At 46.0% G+C, this 19,384-nt stretch overlaps 1 protein-coding gene across 2 annotated transcripts in view; it reads right to left on the bottom strand.

Moving 5' to 3' along the window:
• Nucleotides 1–18,976, bottom strand: part of LOC118213643 (ubiquitin-conjugating enzyme E2 E3-like) — a 96,318-nt gene extending 77,342 nt beyond the window's left edge. For both annotated transcript variants that reach the window (XM_035392656.1, XM_035392657.1), the window contains exons 1-4: nt 18,856–18,976; nt 17,424–17,628; nt 16,502–16,552; nt 1,631–1,763 (exon numbers count right to left, since the gene is read on the bottom strand). In XM_035392656.1, the coding sequence (XP_035248547.1) occupies nt 1,631–1,763; nt 16,502–16,552; nt 17,424–17,620 (381 nt within the window). In that variant the 5' untranslated portion in view covers nt 17,621–17,628; nt 18,856–18,976. The remainder of the gene's footprint in view (nt 1–1,630; nt 1,764–16,501; nt 16,553–17,423; nt 17,629–18,855) is intronic.
• Nucleotides 18,977–19,384: the final 408 nt, after the last annotated feature.

Genomic DNA, 19,384 nt, shown 5'->3' on the forward strand with positions numbered 1-19,384 from the left:
AAAATTCATAAAGGGGATCAACAAAGTGAACTACAACAGATTCTGCAGGTTGAGTTCTGCTAGTAGAATGAGGGAACATAAATGGAAATTAGCAAAAGGTAAATGTTAGATAAATGTTAGGTGTTTAACTATCTAGTCTGTAGGTAATCAGAGGATTAGAAACAATTTAGTCAAGGAAATGGCGAACATTTCCCAGAACCTGTGAGGGGAAGGGAGAAGGCGTTTATTTGATTTTGTTTCGGTGTGGGCGTTCTCTCTCTCTCTCTCTCCATGCCACAACTAACGGTGCACACACCAAACTGCCGCATCTCCCTCCCAGGGGTGGCACGCTGGTGTGGGACACAGTCACCAAACTGGTCTTCATTACTTCACTATCACAAACGTTTACCGGACATTTTAGGTAAGGTCCACAGGAGCAGACTGCAGGCTGTCCTCGATATCAAACCACAGAAAAGCTGAATTCTTTCTTGGCTTGATATGGCAGTGAACCAGCACTGGCAGTGCTTTAGAAAACTAAGTCAGAATAACTGGGTGGGACAAAAATGGCAAAATAAAAGCAGAATTAACATATGGGGATGGAGTTGTACCTCTTATATCACTGTTATCCATAGTATATCATCATGCTAGCAAAAACACCCTGCAATCTGATTACAAGACCATTTTTCTATCGAGCCGAGACTTGCCCGTGTTCTGCAGCCTGGTTATGTGAACTGAGTCTCATCTCCGAATGTAATTACTGCCACATATCTCCAGCAATGCAGGGCCTATTCTTCCACTGCTAATGCTAACTGCTGCGCCGTATACTTCAAGAGCAGGCCACCATATTTGTATAAGCCATAATGTTCATGAAGCATAAATCCACTGATAGTAACCATCGGATTAAACCCATAACATTCACATAATTTATTAAAAGAGCAGGTTTTCAATAGTGGCATTTTACTTAAATATGACACTATATTTCAAATACTTAAATTTTCTATTAAAAAATACCTTATATATATATATATATATATATATATATATTCCAAAAGGCACATTTTTGAATATACTGCAGCATATTAGAGCCCGACCGATATGGGATTTTTGAGACTGATACCGATACCAATTTTAGAGGGGAAAAATTCACCGATTACCAATATGGTGGCTGATATAGTGAATTTTTGAGCTGGAATTAATAAAGACCTTTTCTATGTGGATTGTGCACCAATTTTGCACCGATATGACAATGCAAAGATACTCAGAAGGCTGCTTTCATAAACAAATAACTTTAATAAAGAATATTTAACATTATTATTATTATTATTATTATTATAGATTATATATGAACACTCAGAAAATAATTCCAGGTCGCATGAGCCTTGTTGATGTTGTGGGCAGCGAGAAACACTAGATGGAGTGCTAGGAGCGCCCATGTGTCAGTGTTCAAAAATAAAAAATAAAAAAAAAAATCGGTCCTACATATCGGCCACAAGTCGTCCTTGACTACCGATACAGATATGGTACAAAAATGCAAACATCGACCCGATATATCGGCCGTCCGATATATCGGTCGGGCTCTACAGCATATATCCATTTCTGTAAGGGGTGCACAGTAATATTGGGGGGGGGGGGGGGGGGGGGGCAGCCCTACCTTTGGTGGTTTGAAGGGGTAGTCTGAGGAAAAGGTTATATCCAGGAAAAAGACCCCCCCTTCATACACAGATCCAGGGGGGCCTAAGATGGTAGACCTCCATTCATATATGTTGTCTCCTTTAGGCCCAGCACTGCAGAGTTAAAAAAGAGGGGTCATTAACAGGGAGGCATGCTTTCCCACATGCTGCAGACAGCACTCAGAAAAGATCACATTACATTTACAAGAAAAGCCTCACCAATCTGTCCTGAAGCAGTTTAGATTAAGTACCTGACTGAATGGTGCTGCAACTGTGTCCTGTCTGGGAATCAAACCTGCAACCTCTTACAAGCCTATTTCTCTATCCGCTATACTACGCTGCAGCCCTAAATGAGAGAACATCACACCCACGATTGTGACATTTACCCGACTACCAATCAACAATCAATCACTTAGCAGGCACTCATTACATTACATTACAGGCATTTGGCAGACGCTCTTATCCAGAGCGACGTACAACAAAGTGTATAACCATAACCAGGAACAAGTATGACGAAACCCCTAGAGAGAAGTACCGGTCCAAGTGCAGGGAACAACCGCATAGTTCAACTTGGACCCTGAAGGTTAAACTGATTAACACTAAACGACGAGAACGGCAACAACGCAGTCTATGGAAAAAATACAAGCAGTAGTTAAGACAGTTAATGCACCTAAGTCACCTACGAAACAGCTGCCTAAGCTTACAGTCATTTACAGGGGGGTAGGGAGGGATGGGGAGAGGTGCAGCCTGAAGAGGTGAGTCTTCAGTCGTCGTTTGAAATGGGTCAGTGTCTCAGCTGTTCTGACCTCCACAGGGAGGTCATTCCACCATCGTGGGGCCAGAACAGACAGGAGACGTGTTCTGGAAGTGCAGGTGCGAAGAGGGGGAGGTGCTAGGCGTCCTGAGGTAGCAGAACAGAGGGATCTGGCTGGCATGTAGGGTTTGAATATCTTGTGGAGGTATGCTGGGGCTGATCCCTTGACTGCCTGGTATGCTAGGACCAATGTTTTAAATTTGATGCGAGCTATAACAGGCAGCCAGTGGAGGGTAGTGAGCAGGGGAGTGACGTGGGAGTGTCTGGGGAGGTTGAAGACCAGACGAGCCGCAGCATTCTGGATGAGTTGCAGGGGTCTGGTGGCAGATGCCGGTAGTTCAGCCAGAAGAGAGTTGCAGTAGTCCAGGCGGGATAGAACCATTGCTTGGACCAGGAGCTGGGTTGAGTAGGTGGTGAGAAAGGGGCGGATTCTGCGGATGTTATACAGGAAAAATCTGCATGCCCGGCTTACTGCTGCGATGTTCTTGGAGAGGGACAGCCTGTTGTCCATCACCACTCCGAGATTCTTGGCACAGGGTGAAGATGTCACTAAGGTGTCCCCTAGGGAAATGGAAAAGTCGAGGAGGGGAGAGGATAGAGCAGGAATAAAGATTAGCTCCGTCTTTCCCGGGTTGAGCTTCAGGTGGTGATTGTCCATCCAGCTCTGTATGTCCCTCAGGCAAGCGGAGATGCGGGCAGAGACCTGTGTGTCCGATGGGGAGAAGGAGAGAAAGAGTTGCGTGTCGTCGGCATAGGAGTGATAGGACAAGCCATGGGCAGATATTACAGGGCCAAGGGATCTGGTGTACAAGGAGAAGGGGACCGAGGACTGAGCCCTGGGGAACACCGGTGGCGAGGGGACAGGGTGGTGATACCTTACCCGCCCAGGCAACCTGGAAGGAACGGTCAGAGAGGTAAGACTCAATCCAGTCAAGGACTGTGCCGCAGATACCTGTTGCTGCCAGGGAGGACAGGAGGATAGAGTGCTCCACAGTGTCAAATGCAGCGGAGAGGTCTAGAAGAATCAGGACAGAGGAGAGGGAGGCTGCTCGTGCGGCATGGAGTGACTCACTGACCGAGAGGAGTGCAGTCTCGGTCGAGTGGCCAGGCCTGAAGCCAGACTGGTGGGGATCAAGCAGGTTGTTGTGAGAGAAGAAAGCAGAGAGTTGGTTAGATGCAGCACGTTCAAGTGTTCAAGTGGATAGGAAAGGGAGGAGAGATACCGGGCGGTAGTTCTGAATGACTGAAGGATCTAGTGTGGGTTTCTTCAGCAGCGGGGTGATGTGGGCCCTCTTGAAGGATGAGGGGAAACATCCAGAAGATAGGGAGGAGTTCACGAGGGAGGTGACAAAAGGGAGGATGTCAGGTGTGATTGCCTGAAGGAGAGATGAGGGGATAGGGTCGAGGGCGCAGGTGGTAGGGCGGTGGGTGAGCAGAAGCTGGGAAACTTCAGAGTCTGAGAGGAGAGAAAATGTGGAGAAACAGGGGGCGGAGGGCGCAGAGGGCGCAGGGCGCAAAGGAGCTGCGGATGTCTGCAATCTTTTCGTCGAAGAATGCTGCAAAGTCATCTGCAGTGAAGGAAGACTGGGGTGGAGGAGGTGGCACGCTGAGGAGAGAAGAGAAAATAGAGAAAAGTTGACGAGGGTTCGAAATAGAGTTATGAATTTTAGTTTGGTAGAATTTTGCCTTAGCGGCAGTGACAGCAGAAGAAAACTCTGTCAGGAGAGACTGATAGGCTGAGAGGTCAGATGGGTCCTTGGATTTGGCCCACTTCCTCTCAGCAGCGCGGAGGCTGGCCCTGGAGGTGCGTAGGATGTCAGACATCCATGGACTGGGAGGGGATGAACGTGCTGGCCTAGGGACGAAGGGGCATAGGGAGTCGAGTGCTGAGGAGAGAGATGAAGTTAGGGTGGAGGATGCAGAGTTAGTGGGGAGCTTGGAAAATGATTGAAGAGTGGGGAGGGAAGCAGTCACTCTGGGAGCAAGAGAAGAGGGTGATAGGGAGCGGAGGTTACGGCGGACAGTGACAGTGGGGATGGGAGGAGGAGAGGGAGGATGTGGAGAGAGGGGGAGGGAGAAGGAGATGAAGTGATGATCAGACGTGTGCAGGGGGGTAACCGTAAGATTGGAGCTGGAGCAGGTCCTCGGGAAGATCAGGTCTAGAAGGTTGCCTGCCTTGTGGGTTGGGGGAGAGTGTTGTAGGGAGAGGTCGAAGGAGTGGAGTAGTGGTAGGAAGGCAGCAGACTGGGAGGCCTCTAGGTGGATGTTAAAATCTCCCAGGAGGATCAGCGGGGTGCCGTCCTTAGGGAAGGAGCTGAGCAAGGTGTCTAGCTCATCCAGGAAGCTTCCCAGGGGCCCCGGGGGACGATAAATAACAATAATATAGAGGTTAGCAGGGTAGGTGATAGAGACAGAATGGAATTCAAAAGTGGATATAGACAGGTCAGGGAGGGGGAGAACAGAGAATTTCCAGGTGGGGGAGATCAGTAGACCAGTACCACCACCACGGCCAGATCGCCGGGGGGTGTGGGAGAAGGAGTAGGAGGATGAAAGGGCAGCAGGAGTGGCAGAGTTGTCTGGTGTGATCCAGGTCTCTGTGAGGGCAAGGAACTGCAGGGATAGGAGGGAGGCATAGGCGGAGATGAAGTCTGCCTTGCGCGTAGCAGACTGGCAGTTCCATAGCCCCCCTGTGACCGTGAAGTTCTCACAGGGGGTCAGCGGGGGGTAGCAGAGGTTAGAGGGGTTCCGTTGTCGAGGGGGGCCACGTCGCTGGAAGTGCCTTCTGAGGGGGAGAGCACAGACTGGAATGGGGAGCTGGCTCATAAACTAGGAGTGCAATAATCGCAATCTATCAATTCTAAGAATCAAAGTGGTAGATAGAAGCCTAACACAACCTAAAAACAAAGAAACCTAACACAACCTAAAAACAAAGAACAGTTGCCACACAGGGAAAAGTTTAAAATCTAACGCGGTATGTAATTAGTAAATGAACGCAGATACTTATGCAACTCTAGCAGGACGGATTTCGGCAGTTCTACGCACCTGGACGAATTATACACTTACTACCTAAACTGCGAGTTAGCAGGACTAATAAAGCGTCGCTCCGAGTGTACCTAATTAGCAACTGAAAACCTGAGTCGAATAACGCGCTGATTACACAGGTTCACAGTCTGTAACAGTGCAATAATCGCAATCTATCAATTCTAAGAATCAAAGTGGTAGATAGAAGCCTAACACAACCTAAAAACAAAGAAACCTAACACAACCTAAAAACAAAGAACAGTTGCCACACAGGGAAAAGTTTAAAATCTAACGCGGTGTGTAATTAGTAAATGAACGCAGATACTTATGCAACTCTAGCAGGACGGATTTCGGCAGTTCTACGCACCTGGACGAATTATACACTTACTCATACACCGTGTACTCATACACCGAGTGATGTTCAAAAGCAGAGAACATCACTGTAAATCAGAATACCAAAAAGCAGAATAACCAAGGAGGCACAGAGGCCAGTGTAATGCTCACCTAATAAACCATTTGCATCGTAAGGATAAGGCACCACAAGACAGATAAGCTATCTGTGTCTCTAAAATTACCGAAGTATGTGTGTGAGTGGCGTGCCTGCATGTGTGTGTGTGAGTATGTGGTGTGTCTGCATGCATGTGTGTGTGTGAGTATGTGGTATGCCTGCCTGTGTGTGTGTGTGTACGTGGTGTGCTCTCTCTACAGGCCCCTGTGCTCTCTCTATCCTGTGCTCTTTCTACAAGCCCCTGTGCTCTCTCTATCCTGTGCTCTTTCTACAGGCCCCTGTGCTCTCTCTACAGGGCCTCTCAATGCACAATAACACCAGATGCACTGTCTTTATCCACTAATGGGCCCTAGACACAGAGCTTGTTAAGAGTCCATTTTCCGGGGGCAATTTACAGACTCTATACACCCCAGAAATGGGCAGGCAAGATAAAGTTCAAATTAAATGCATTTCTTTCTGACATTTTTAAGAAGAAATTATGCTTCACAGTATGCTTCACAGTCACATCGGGGCAGCAGTGTAGTATAATTGGTAAGGAGCTGGTCTTGTAACCTAAAGGTCACAGGTAGGACACAGGTGTTGTACCCTTGAGCAAGGTACTTAACTTGCATTGCTTCAGTATATATCCAGCTATAAATAGATGCAATGTAAATGCTATGTAAAAAGCTGTGTAAGTCACTCTGGATAAGAGCGTCTGCTAAATACCTGTAATGTAACATTGCACTTCTTGTGATATGAATATTGTGCTGAGGTCAGAATTTCAAATTCCTATGCAAGTTTGAATGGCACACAGAAAGGAATTCAATAAAACATTTTTAGTACTGCATTTTCCAGCTGAAGAGCAGTAGTCACTGCCTAAAATAAACAAAGCACAATTAACTCTTTTCCTTACTACACAGGCACCGTCCCTCACAGTACCATTCCTGACACCACTGAGCCACTCCCACTTAATCAAATGAAGACCCAGTTCTGCATCCAAGCCAAATGCTTCTTCCTGCACTTCCTCCAGCAGAAAAAAACTACAGGTCTCAAAGTGACACACCGCACACAAACTAGAGAAGCTATTTATGCCAGGGTTGTCAGACCGCAGTCCTGGGGGACCATGGCATCTGCTGGTCAGTGATTGGTTAAAGAGCCCTCACACCTTGTCTCTAAGGACTGACCCTCCGGGACTAGATCCAGTCATGATGGATTAATACTGACACCTTTGTCGAAGTGAGTAAGTTGCTAAATGAACATGTAATCTTCAAAGCCTTGCCTCTCGACCTTGTATCCTCCCTCTGTGAAATTATTTTTGCATTTATTAACTTGCACATATACTAAATGATCCCTCTCTTTCAAGCCCAGGTTTGAGAAATCCGGTCCACCAACGCTACTGTGAGAAACACACATGCACACTGGCAGTCGAACAGGGTGCAGGCATCATAGCTACAGTGAGAAACACACACACACACACACACTGGCAGTACACACACACACACACACACAGGTAGTCGTACAGGGTGAGGGCCTCATAGCTACTGTGAGAAACACATGCACACACACACACACAAACACTGGCAGTACACACACACACACACATACACACACACACAGGCAGTCGGACAGGGTGAAGGCCTCATAGCTACTGTGAGAAACACACACACACTGCAGGGTTTCCCCCAGAAAAGTTGTTAGGCCCGGTGGCAAGCATCTTTTGACGGGGGCCGGGGGCCGGCGGCCAAGTGTCTTTTTTGACGGGGCCAGCGACAGACTGATGGCAGGATTAAGGTAGGGCCCTATAGTTTCTGTGATAACAGAATCACAGACGGAATCGTGAGATTGAGAATTTAAAAAATAACACAGATTCCATAGGGCCCTACATTAAGTCAGTGCTAAAAGCTGACTGGAGATTTGAAAATATGACTACGTAATGTGAATATTGTTATAAATAAGTCATTTATTCAACACACATTTAAAAAAATCAACAACTATTTACAGCATAGCAGAGTCTTACAAAGATTCTGACAACAATGTACAGTCTTAGAATGCTGTGTTTTCAACAACAACAAAAGAAATTAAATTAAATTAAAATAAATTATATCAAAGTTTTTGCACTCTACAACAAACTTGTATTCAAGTCCTGATTGGCTACTGAATCTTACAACAAGCCTTGGAATGCTGGGCTCATTTAAATGGGGATGGGAATTGAGAACCGGTTCCAAGTTCATTGTAATCGTATGCCTCCGAGCTTATCGATTCCGCTTGTCGCAGCCAGCATGTTTTTACGACAGCTGCGCATTGCAAAACAATGACGTAACGCCTTGGATGAGGCACTCACGCAGGCAGCCTCTCTCAGGTGTTTGTTTTGGACGGCAGCTGTCACAACAAATTTGATCCGGGCTGCCAGCCTTGATACATTCTGTTGTGATAAAGATTCTAAGACAACTCAGCAATTTCTCTGGATTAACGGGTTATTTTCTAGCCTGAAATGCAATCGTATTACTAAATGGCTACACATGTCATGTAACGTGCAAGTAGTTGGCTATCTCCCTGGATATGGAGTAAATGTTTTTTTTCCAATAAATAATAATAATAAATGTGATTTTATCCATGGAAATATCTATACAAAAAGGCAAAATATATGTTGTGGTTGCGAATGCCGTCGTAGATGTCAGAAGGAAATGTCACTGACAAAAAATTTTTGCTCTCTTTGCAGTGGTTTGGATATGTACAACACTGCCTACTGATTGGCTACTGAATCTTACAACAATGTACAGCCTTGGAATGCTGGGCACATTTCAACAACAACAATATATCTATGTATCTGTGTTACTGACTGTTTGGCTAGCTAGCTACGTTAGCTAAATGACCACGTTGTCGTGCACATCAATGTCAACAAGCTAACGTTATTAATAAACAAGTGAAGTCGTTATTTCGATGGCGATTAATAAGTCATGTAATGTTACAATGTATCGAACGTTACATTCATGCTATTAGTTTAACGTTACCTACACACTGCTTAAGTTAATATAAAAAGAATGTACTTACCGATGAGATGAAGTGATAACGCAGTTTGTAACGAGGTTAGTTAGCCTACTAAATAAGAAATGGTGGCTTACTAGGTAACGTTAGCTTCTGATAGTTGAAAGCTTCAAGTGCTGAACATCACTCTATGCACAATGAGAGTAAAGAACACTGATCTCTGATCTACTGTTTTCCTATAATGCTTTCACATTTTAACCAACAGATGACGCTGAGGAGCTTTCCAATCGAGCCGCCCCACTGTAACTGCAGTTTAAAATACATCTTAAAAATACATTTTAAAAAAATTCCCAGATGCTTAGGCCCGGCGGGTAGTCAACTTATGCCCAGTGGGCCGCCGGGCTTGCAATACACTGGTGGAAACCACACACTGGCAGTACACACACACACAGGCAGTACACACACACACACACACTGCCAGTCGAACAGGGTGAAGACATCATAGCTACAGTGAGAAACACACGTAGTCGGGGAGGGTGAAGGCACCATAGGCCCTGTTCACACCTGTACTTTGTATCCGGATATATCCAGATTGTGTCCAGAATGAGTGGAGACGGATGCCAGTTCACACCTGGCATTAGAATGCGTCTCCACATTAGGGCTGGGCGATACGGACAAAACCAAATATCACAATATTTTTGACCGAATACCTCGATATCGATATTGTGATGATATTGTGGGGATGGCTATTGGTGCTTTCACAAAATTACACAATGAGATTTTTGATAAATAATCATCAGTAATGCCTATGTAATAACTAAGTGGGTAAAGGCAAATAATAGAACAGCTAGAACAGTCAGGTAAGTTCAGAAAATTACATCACTTTACTGTAATGCTGCCTTTAAAACCAGGAAAAGACAACACTTATGCCATATCACGATATTACAATATACAAAATCCCAGATGATATGTAGTCTCATATCACGATATCGATATAATATTGATATATTGCCCAGCCCTACTCCACGTGTCTCAAGTGACCACTTGTGATCGGATCTCACTTCCCCACTCAATATGCAAATAAACACGTACATCATTTCCATTTGCAAAGATCAAATGCGTTGTTGTTTTTAACCGGCAGGAGCTAAAAAAACAACCGGTATATTTTTATACAGTCTATGGCAGCAATGCACTACCTGTGCCTAGTCTGCCGGAAATGAAAAGAAGTAGTAGTTTGCAAAGACCTGGGCGCGGGCAAAATCAAAACAAAAACAGACTGGGTCTATTCCTTGGCGTGTACTAATACTAATACTCTCACCTACTGAATAAATGAATTGTCAATCAAGCCAGACTGTACTAAAAAGGACGACAACGCCATAAACAACACATGTGGTATTACGCACAGCTGTTTTGGAAGGTACCCAGGCGTCACTAATGCAGGTATATTTCACAAATGGATTGTCCAAGACAATATATGACCGCTCAGTCTCAAAAGGGACATTTCTCCCGCCATGTACTTCCACTTAGGCAGAGGACGTCAGTTGACTAGGCGGTCCTTCAATGTGGCCCAGGATGCATTCGTGTTCACACTGCTAAAAGAATGTGGCCATATGTGACCCAGACCACCTACGAATGTGGTCTGAGTGATCGGATCTCAATGCGTCCTCAACGCGTCTTGGGTGCGTTCACACCTGTAGTTAGCGCTGTCCACTTGTGATTGGATCACCCAAGACGCAATTTAATGCCAGGTGTAAACAGGGCCATAGCTACTGTAAGAAACACACTGGCAGTGGAACAGGGTGAAGACATCATAGCTACAGTGCAAAACATACACATTCGGAAGGCCTCATAGATACTGTGAAAAAAACACACACACACACACACAGTGGCAGCTGGACAGGGTGAAGACCTCATAGCTACAGTGAGAAACACACACACACACAGCCGGACAGGGTGAAGGCCTCATAGCTACTGTGAGAAACACACACACACACACACACACACACACAGTGGCAGCCGGACAGGGTGAAGGCCTCATAGCTACAGTGAGAAACACACACACACACACACACACACACACACACACAGCCGGACAGGGTGAAGGCCTCATATCTGGTTGCAGTCTCTTCTCTGCATGATTAACATGGTGAGTACTGCTAATCTGAGCAGCAGCACAGGGGCCTCATCTCCATTTCACCCATCATTACACAGCCATCGGCGATGTAACGCCCTCCCAAAAGGCTGCAGTTAACGAGCGAGCACTCGGGGGTCTGGCCAGGAAGCCACTGATACTGAGATAGTTCTGCATCCTGTCTCACTGTGGAGCTATCATCCAGAGACTGAAGACAGGCCCGAATGGTTTGGCCTACATCTAAGACACGTGTGAAAGAACAGTTGCTTTTGAGTCATGGAAACTGCCACATGAAAATAGATAATCTACTTATCCAATGATGCGAACTTATGGAAACACAGAATAAGCATCAAGGAGAATGCAAATTGCCAATCCAAGGCTGGCTCTCGCATACTGAAAGGAACGTACACGCAGGTCAATGATAAGAAACAACGCTGCTGCAGCAGAGCATATGCACACTGAGGAGTCGAGACTATGCAGACTGAGGAGTACTGATACAGCACCACACTGCACAGCCAAATACTAACAGAGCACCACACTGCACAGCCAAACACTGATACAGCACCACACTGCACAGTCGAATACTAATACAGCACCACACTGCACAGCCAAATACTGATACAGCACCACACTGCACAGCCAAATACTAATACAGCACTACACTGCACAGCCAAATACTAATACAGCACCACACTGCACAGCCAAATACTGATACAGCCCCACACTGCACAGCCAAATACTAACAAAGCACCACACTGCACAGCCAAATACTGATACAGCCCCACACTGCACAGCCAAATACTAACACAGCACCACACTGCACAGCCAAATACTAATACAGCACCACACTGCACAGCCAAATACTGATACAGCCCCACACTGCACAGCCAAATATTAACACAGCACCACACTGCACAGCTAAATATTAATATAGCACCGCACTGCACAGCCAAATACTGATAAGGCCCCACACTGGACAGCCAAATACTAACACAGCACCACACTGCACAGCCAAATACTAATACAGCACCACACTGCACAACCAAATACTAATACAGCACCACACTCCACAGCCAAATACTGATACAGCCCCACACTGCACAGCCAAATATTAACACAGCACCACACTGCACAGCCAAATACTAATACAACACCACACTGCACAACCAAATACTAATACAGCACCACACTGCACAGCCAAATACTAACACAGCACCACACTGCACAGCCAAATACTGATACAGCACCATGCTGCACAGCCAAATACTAACACTGCACAGCCAAATACTAATACAGCACCACACTCCACAGCCAGATAGTGATACAGCACCACACTGCACAGCCAAATACTAACAAAGCACCACACTACACAGCCAGATAGTGATACAGCACCACACTGCACAGCCAAATACTAACAAAGCACCACACTACACAGCCAGATAGTGATACAGCACTACACTGCACAGCCAAATACTAACAAAGCACCACACTGCACAGCCAAATACTAACAAAGTACCACACTGCACAGCCAGATACTGACACAGCACCACACTGCACAGCCAAATACTGATAAAGCACCACACTGCACAGCCAAATATAACTATGCGTATAGCACACACTGAACTGAATCTGACAGGACTATGCGTATAGCACACACTGAACCGGACAGGACTATGCATATAGCACACACTAAACCATACAGGACTATGCGTATAGCACACACTGAAATGCAGCTGGTGTGAAATGGTGAGGGCACACCAGCTGAGTACACACAATATAATCTACGTCACTATCACTGTAATCTGCCTGTGTTTTTCAGTGCTTGTTAGCTGCATTTCAGTGCATGTTAACCTGTATTTCGATAGGTTCCCGCAGCATTTCAGTGCCTGCTAGTTGCATTTCAGTGTGTGCTAGCTGCATTTCAGTGCTTGCTAGTTGCATTTTAGCGCATGCTAGCTGCATTTTAGTGCGTGCTAGCAGCATTTCAGTGCGTGCTAGCTGCATTTCAGTGCTTGCTAGTTGCATTTCAGCGCATGCTAGCTGCATTTTAGTGCGTGCTAGCAGCATTTCAGTACCTGCTACTTGCATTTCAGTGCCTGCTAGCTGCATTTCAGTGCTTGCTAGTTACATTTCAGCACATGCTAGCTGCATTTCAGTGCTTGCTAGTTCCATTTCAGAGCGTGCTAGCTGCATTGCAGCATACCCTGCCTCAGCACATGCAGGTTCTATTTCAAGTCACACATTTCCTCAAGGGTTGGTTTGCCGAGTTACAGCTAAATTCCCACACAGGCTCCTGCACACCTCCATCTGTATTTCAAACAGATTTCTTTGAATGAATAACTGTATAAACGAAAAACCTTCTCCAGAGTGACTGTCGAACAGGAGGTAAATCTTTCTGCACCGACAGACATGCAGTAGATGTTACAAACGGACGGACGTCTTGCTGAAAAGACCACCAGAAAGGTGCAGTCACTGAAGAAAGGCAGAGATGCACTTTACTTGTCTGAGAGGGAACATGATTTTAAATTTGCCCCGATTTCCTGCACCAACATGGGGTGAAGTGTGGCCTGCGGCCGATACAGCCAAGAGGTCAGAGGGGAAAGGGGCAGGAAAACGGGAGAAACCGGCAGAGGGGCACAGCGCATGCGTTCACCGCAGCCTGCTTTACGGACAGGAAAAGGCTTTCTGCACTCTGAGGGGTCTGTAGAGGGGGGAGGGGAGAATTGGTTTGAAGCTGGACTTTCACTAGGTGAGACGAGGCAGCGGTTTTTTGTTCAGGCTTGCCCGTCACCCCCTTTCAAGGACCCCTAGCGCTCGTTCCAGGGCCGTAGCAATACGACTGCTAATACGGGGTGGTGGCCCCAGGTGAACCCGCAATGCCGTATCAGTGCCACATGAGGACTCAGAGCCCCAGAGAATACAGCCGAGCAGCTGACAGAAAATAAGAGGTGACAGAATAAAGGAAATCTATTGACAGGTGGTCAGGTCCAAAAGGACATCCGTTACAGCTGGAGGTGGACAAATTGGGCAGACAAAATCTTGAGGAAAAATTGTGAAACAAAAATGGCAATCAAAATGATCCAAGTCCTGCTTGAAGACCAGTGCAGCCTGTGAACCAGAAGGCAGTAGTGGAGAGCTCACACACTCCGCACACGCTGCGACTCACGCACTCCGCACACGCTGCGACTCATGCACTCCGCACACGCTGCGACTCACGCACTCCGCACACTCTGTGACTCATGCACTCCGCACACTCTGTGACTCACGCACTCCGCACACTCTGTGACTCATGCACTCCGCACACGCTGCGACTCACGCACTCCGCACACGCTGCGACTCACGCACTCCGCACACGCTGCGACTCACACACTCCGCACACGCTGCGACTCACACACTCCGCACACTCTGTGACTCACGCACTCTGTGACTCACACTCCGCACACGCTGCGACTCACGCACTCTGTGACTCACGCACTCCGCACACGCTGCGACTCACGCACTCCGCACACACTGTGACTCACGCACTCTGTGACTCACACACTCCGCACACGCTGCGACTCACGCACTCCGCACACGCTGCGACTCACGCACTCCGCACACTGTGACTCACGCACTCTGTGACTCACACACTCCGCACACTCTGTGACTCACGCACTCTGTGACTCACACACTCCGCACACGCTGCGACTCACGCACTCCGCACACTCTGTGACTCACGCACTCCGCACACTCTGTGACTCACGCACTCTGACTCACACACTCCGCACACTCTGTGACTCACGCACTCTGTGACTCACACACTCTACACACTCTGTGACTCATGCACTCTGTGACTCACACACTCCGCACACGCTGCGACTCACGCACTCTGTGACTCACGCACTCCGCACACACTGCGACTCACGCACTCCGCACACACTGTGACTCACGCACTCTGTGACTCACACACTCCGCACACTCTGTGACTCACGCACTCTGTGACTCACACACTCTGCGGCTGCACACGAACCACCCAAAATGCTCATGATTTACACACGGCAACATTAACTAACCACAACACGGGCTGTGGGCTCAGCCACTCAGCACTGCTCCAAGGGAGCCCCTAATATGGCGAAGATTACCTGTGAAGCTGGCACTGAGCCCAGCTGATCTGAGCACAGCCAATCAGCTCTAAGCCTCTTCCCGAGTGATCCGGCATAAAGGAACCAGAGAACAGGAAGCGCTCTCATACACCAAAGTCTTCCCTCAGAACCACTTCCAGCAGTCATTTTTGTGAATGAAACACAGGCGCATCAGGTGGCCTTTTTTCCTCCCGTGTGCATGTGAGAGACACACAGACACAGGAAAGACCTGTCTGCCAGCTGCCACTGCCGGACAAGTGTTTCGCGCTCAAAACCCGCCAGGATTTTTCTTTCCAGGACATAATTAAGCAGAGCCACTAACTGGAAAACTACGCATTCAAGCCTCCCAAATGAAACCTTTGGCTATGAAAAGCAAACGATGAGCAAATGTCTCTGTTTTATAAATTAATCCACATTATAAATACCTGTACAGTCCACTTCTGGGGTCAAAGTGATCACCCATGAAAGAAACCTCATTCACAAGCTTATTGACAAAGTGTGTGAGATGCACAAAACATGTCCTTTTATGCAAAACCATACTAAAGCTTAAACAAAAATATATTCCGCCAAAGCATTCAGTGAGAAATTCAAAAATAAACACTAAGCCACTAGTTCAAACGTTAAAAGAGCCTCTACATAATGATTAAAATCCCTATAAAACACTGTCATATGGAAATAGTAGGATTTCAGTCATACAGCATGGAGCTGAGATGTCAAAGTCCTAAAACTAAGGTGAACGCATAAAATAGCTGATGTCTTAAAATGGAGATATACATTAATTCTTATATTGACAAACGCCAATAGCAACAGGTCAACTCCTTTACACAATATGTCAAATTACAGCAGCAATATAATCACTGGCTATTCAAACAAGCACAAAAATCAACACTGAACACCAGTCATTTGAAGATAGCCTAACATGCCAATATTTTTTGATTTCCACTTTTACTTAATTATCTAACAATGACAGTACAAGAGACAATTGTTTCCCAATCTGCCATCTACACACTTGTCCACGAAGCGATGATGTAAAAAATTATAAGCAACAATTTCAACTGAAAATTTAACAAATGACACTACAAGAGACTTTTTCCCTTTCCAAAAAAGCACACCACTTTTAAGTAGTTTTGAAGCTAACCAAGAGTATTAACCTGCATACCATTAAACCGGATATAAACACAATATTGCAGTAGCCTACACATGAAAAATAAATATCCCTTTGCAGCGGTCGGTGTGAGATCATCAGACAAGCGGTGGCATCAGTCGAGAAGGGGCAGCAGACTGTTCACATACCTGCAGTTAGGAGGGGGGTCCAGTGTGATTTCCGCGAGCTCCTTCTGGATTCTGCGGGAAAGCGAGGAAAACGCAGAGTTTGGGTCGGCGGGGATCACACTGCCCTCTACCAACGCAGCGTTAAATACAAGGTTGGCGGCCTCCCCCCTCAACACAACTAACATGGCTGTTTCTGCTTTTGTTCTTCAGAGGTATACCCCGAACCCAAGAACTTGAAAACTTTAAGCCTCTGCTGTCTCCTCTTTTCACCACCGCACTGACCGAACCGCCCTAAAGTTCCCCCTCACGAACAGCCGTCCTGCCTCTAATCTCCCGTTTCAATCACATATACCATAAAGGATTCCCCTGTAAATCTAATATGCAAATTAGTAAGAGAGGGAGGGGGCAGCACGGGCATATCCGACAGGGTTTCAGTGCGGAGCTCTGATTCAGTTACTACAGAGAGATAAACTGCGTGCAGGGACAGACTGTTTAAATCGGATATAGCCTGCCCGTTTTATTCTTTAAATGGAGACACGTCTGATTGGTTTTACAGAGAGGTCCCTCTCCATCTGTGGCGACGTAATATGTTGGGGAAAGCATTTTTTGGGTGCATGTTCCAAAAATTCTACTGTGGTTCACTATAAACGATAATTGTTCAGTATAAGCGCATTTAACCATTAAAAATGTATTCCTGCGCGCGCACACACGGCACCTGATTATTTTACCAAAGACATGCCGCCCCCCCTCCCCCGCAAAAACACTAAACATGATTATGTACACCTCAGCAAATCATTTAGCAAGAACCTGAATAATGACTGTGTTCGATCTGGAACTGGTTTTTCTTTAATTCCTATTCGAATGATATCGAATTAACCTCCATGTAACCGTAAAATTAAATTAGCAGAAGGTAGAGAGAATGAAGAGGTAAATGATTTAGTACCTTTTAGCACTGGTAGACAATTTAGCGGTTGTTTTGCTGGATAATTTGGTATTTTTCTTCTGCAGCGAAGGTGTGGGCTGTTTCCGCTCCTCCTGTTCTTCAGGTTCGGGTACTGGTAGATCTCTCTGGTCTGCATCCGAGCTGCCGCTACTGGTGCTCGGACTTTCGTCGTCTGATCGTTGTCTGTCACTGGACATTTCCCCCCCTTGGACAACAATAAACAACAAGTTCTGAAGTTCTACTCAAAATTCGTCGGACCCTTGGACCCTGATTGTAGGCGATGTATTTATGGAACCGACTTCGTAATCTATATGCCTACATCTATCCAGGCCTGCTGGACGTTGAGCAAAATCTAACGTCCGGCAATGTAATCATTTGCTTCGCAATTATTTGTTCAATTAGTTACTTAGCAACTTTTCGGGTTGTCTAAATTTGACCATACCAGACAGGCTAACCTTTGGTATTACAAACGGCAGTCTAAATAAATAAACCAAGAACGCACTCATGAACTTCATTATTTATTAGCTCACGTTATAGTAAGCGACGGTGTGTGTTGGCTGGTTTGAATCGTGAGCAAAACTACAAAAATCAGCACGTGGTTCGAAGGAACTGCACCAACGATATATTAATTAAAAAAAAAATAAAAAAAACTATTTGGGCATGCTTGCTTCTTAATTAATTGTTTGAATTCTGAAGGACAAGGGCGCTTGCCAAACGCTGATCTCAAATGTGTTTTCAAAACACAATGTCAGCATTTCAATTATTTGACTCAAACACTCAATGCTTGTAAACATTCCGAAACACAGCCGCCGTGTATCAGATTATTTGACAGCAATTCAATTATTTGCGCCTGTGGGGGACACGGTTCGATGGCTAACTAATTCCCTATTAGAAGCTTTCTGTTAGTTATGTGTTGTAACAGTTACAAGTTTAGCAGATAGACTACAGTAAAACGAGTTCTTCCCACTAAAAGCGCTCGTTTAAAACGGTGTTGTTGAATGACACTAAAATACACCGTTGTTTTATATCGCCACGTCGCTAACAGCAGCGGAATATTGGTGAGACAAGAGCTGCAGGGAAAGCATAATTGCACCTTTTCGCAGCGAGGGGTATAGCAAGCAAAATAAATAGCCTACATGTAGCTATATTTCGCTCCTTTGCGGAAATAACATAATTCCACCGACGAATAAGATCAAACTAATCTTCTGCGTTTTGGAAACAAAGTAGAGACTGTAGACCTCGCTCCAAACCCTTTGTAGAACGAAGAGGTTTGTTCTAGTAAGAGGTGCTACAGTATCAGCTTGGTGTAGGAACTGATGCGTGAAGTCAGTTTCTAGCTCCCTCTTTAGCGACGGCCACTAAAAACACTACCAAAAGATAGGTTTCTCGCGCTACCCCGGACTCTTCCAGATCACGAAAGCTTCTTCTTTACCTTTAGCACGTTCCTGTCCTGATCTTGGTCGGTTAGAAGATCTGAAAATCCCGTGGATATAGAGCCGGGACGACGACAGGCACCGGCCGTGCTGTTATCATTGGAGATTCGGAAGGAGAAAGGCACTGCTGTTGCGGCTTGGGTTCACCAGATGGCGCTGTAAAGTCTTGGACTCATGGCTTAAAGTTACAATCTCGAAGATTTCCGTTTCGTTCTCTATGGCGGTACCAATGGCGAGAAACGGTAATTGCAGGTGCAGTTTTGGACCTCACTTCCCATAGATCCAACCGGATCCAACCAGTGTCGCCTGTGTGACGTCAGTCAGTTGGCACCTGGGGCACACCAACTATAACACTTATTATATACTGAATAAAAATGGTCGTTATAAAAGTAATGTTATGTACATACTCATTCATTGTCTACCATTAGGCTAACTTAAACTGTCTTTACACTGCCGAGCTGGGTTAAAATGCTGTAGCAGATCTGGGGTAGAATTAGTGATGATCAATTTCCACACACGTGGATAAAG

Source organism: Anguilla anguilla, chromosome 15 (assembly GCF_013347855.1).
Source record: "Anguilla anguilla isolate fAngAng1 chromosome 15, fAngAng1.pri, whole genome shotgun sequence".
Taxonomy (NCBI): Eukaryota; Metazoa; Chordata; class Actinopteri; order Anguilliformes; family Anguillidae; genus Anguilla; species Anguilla anguilla.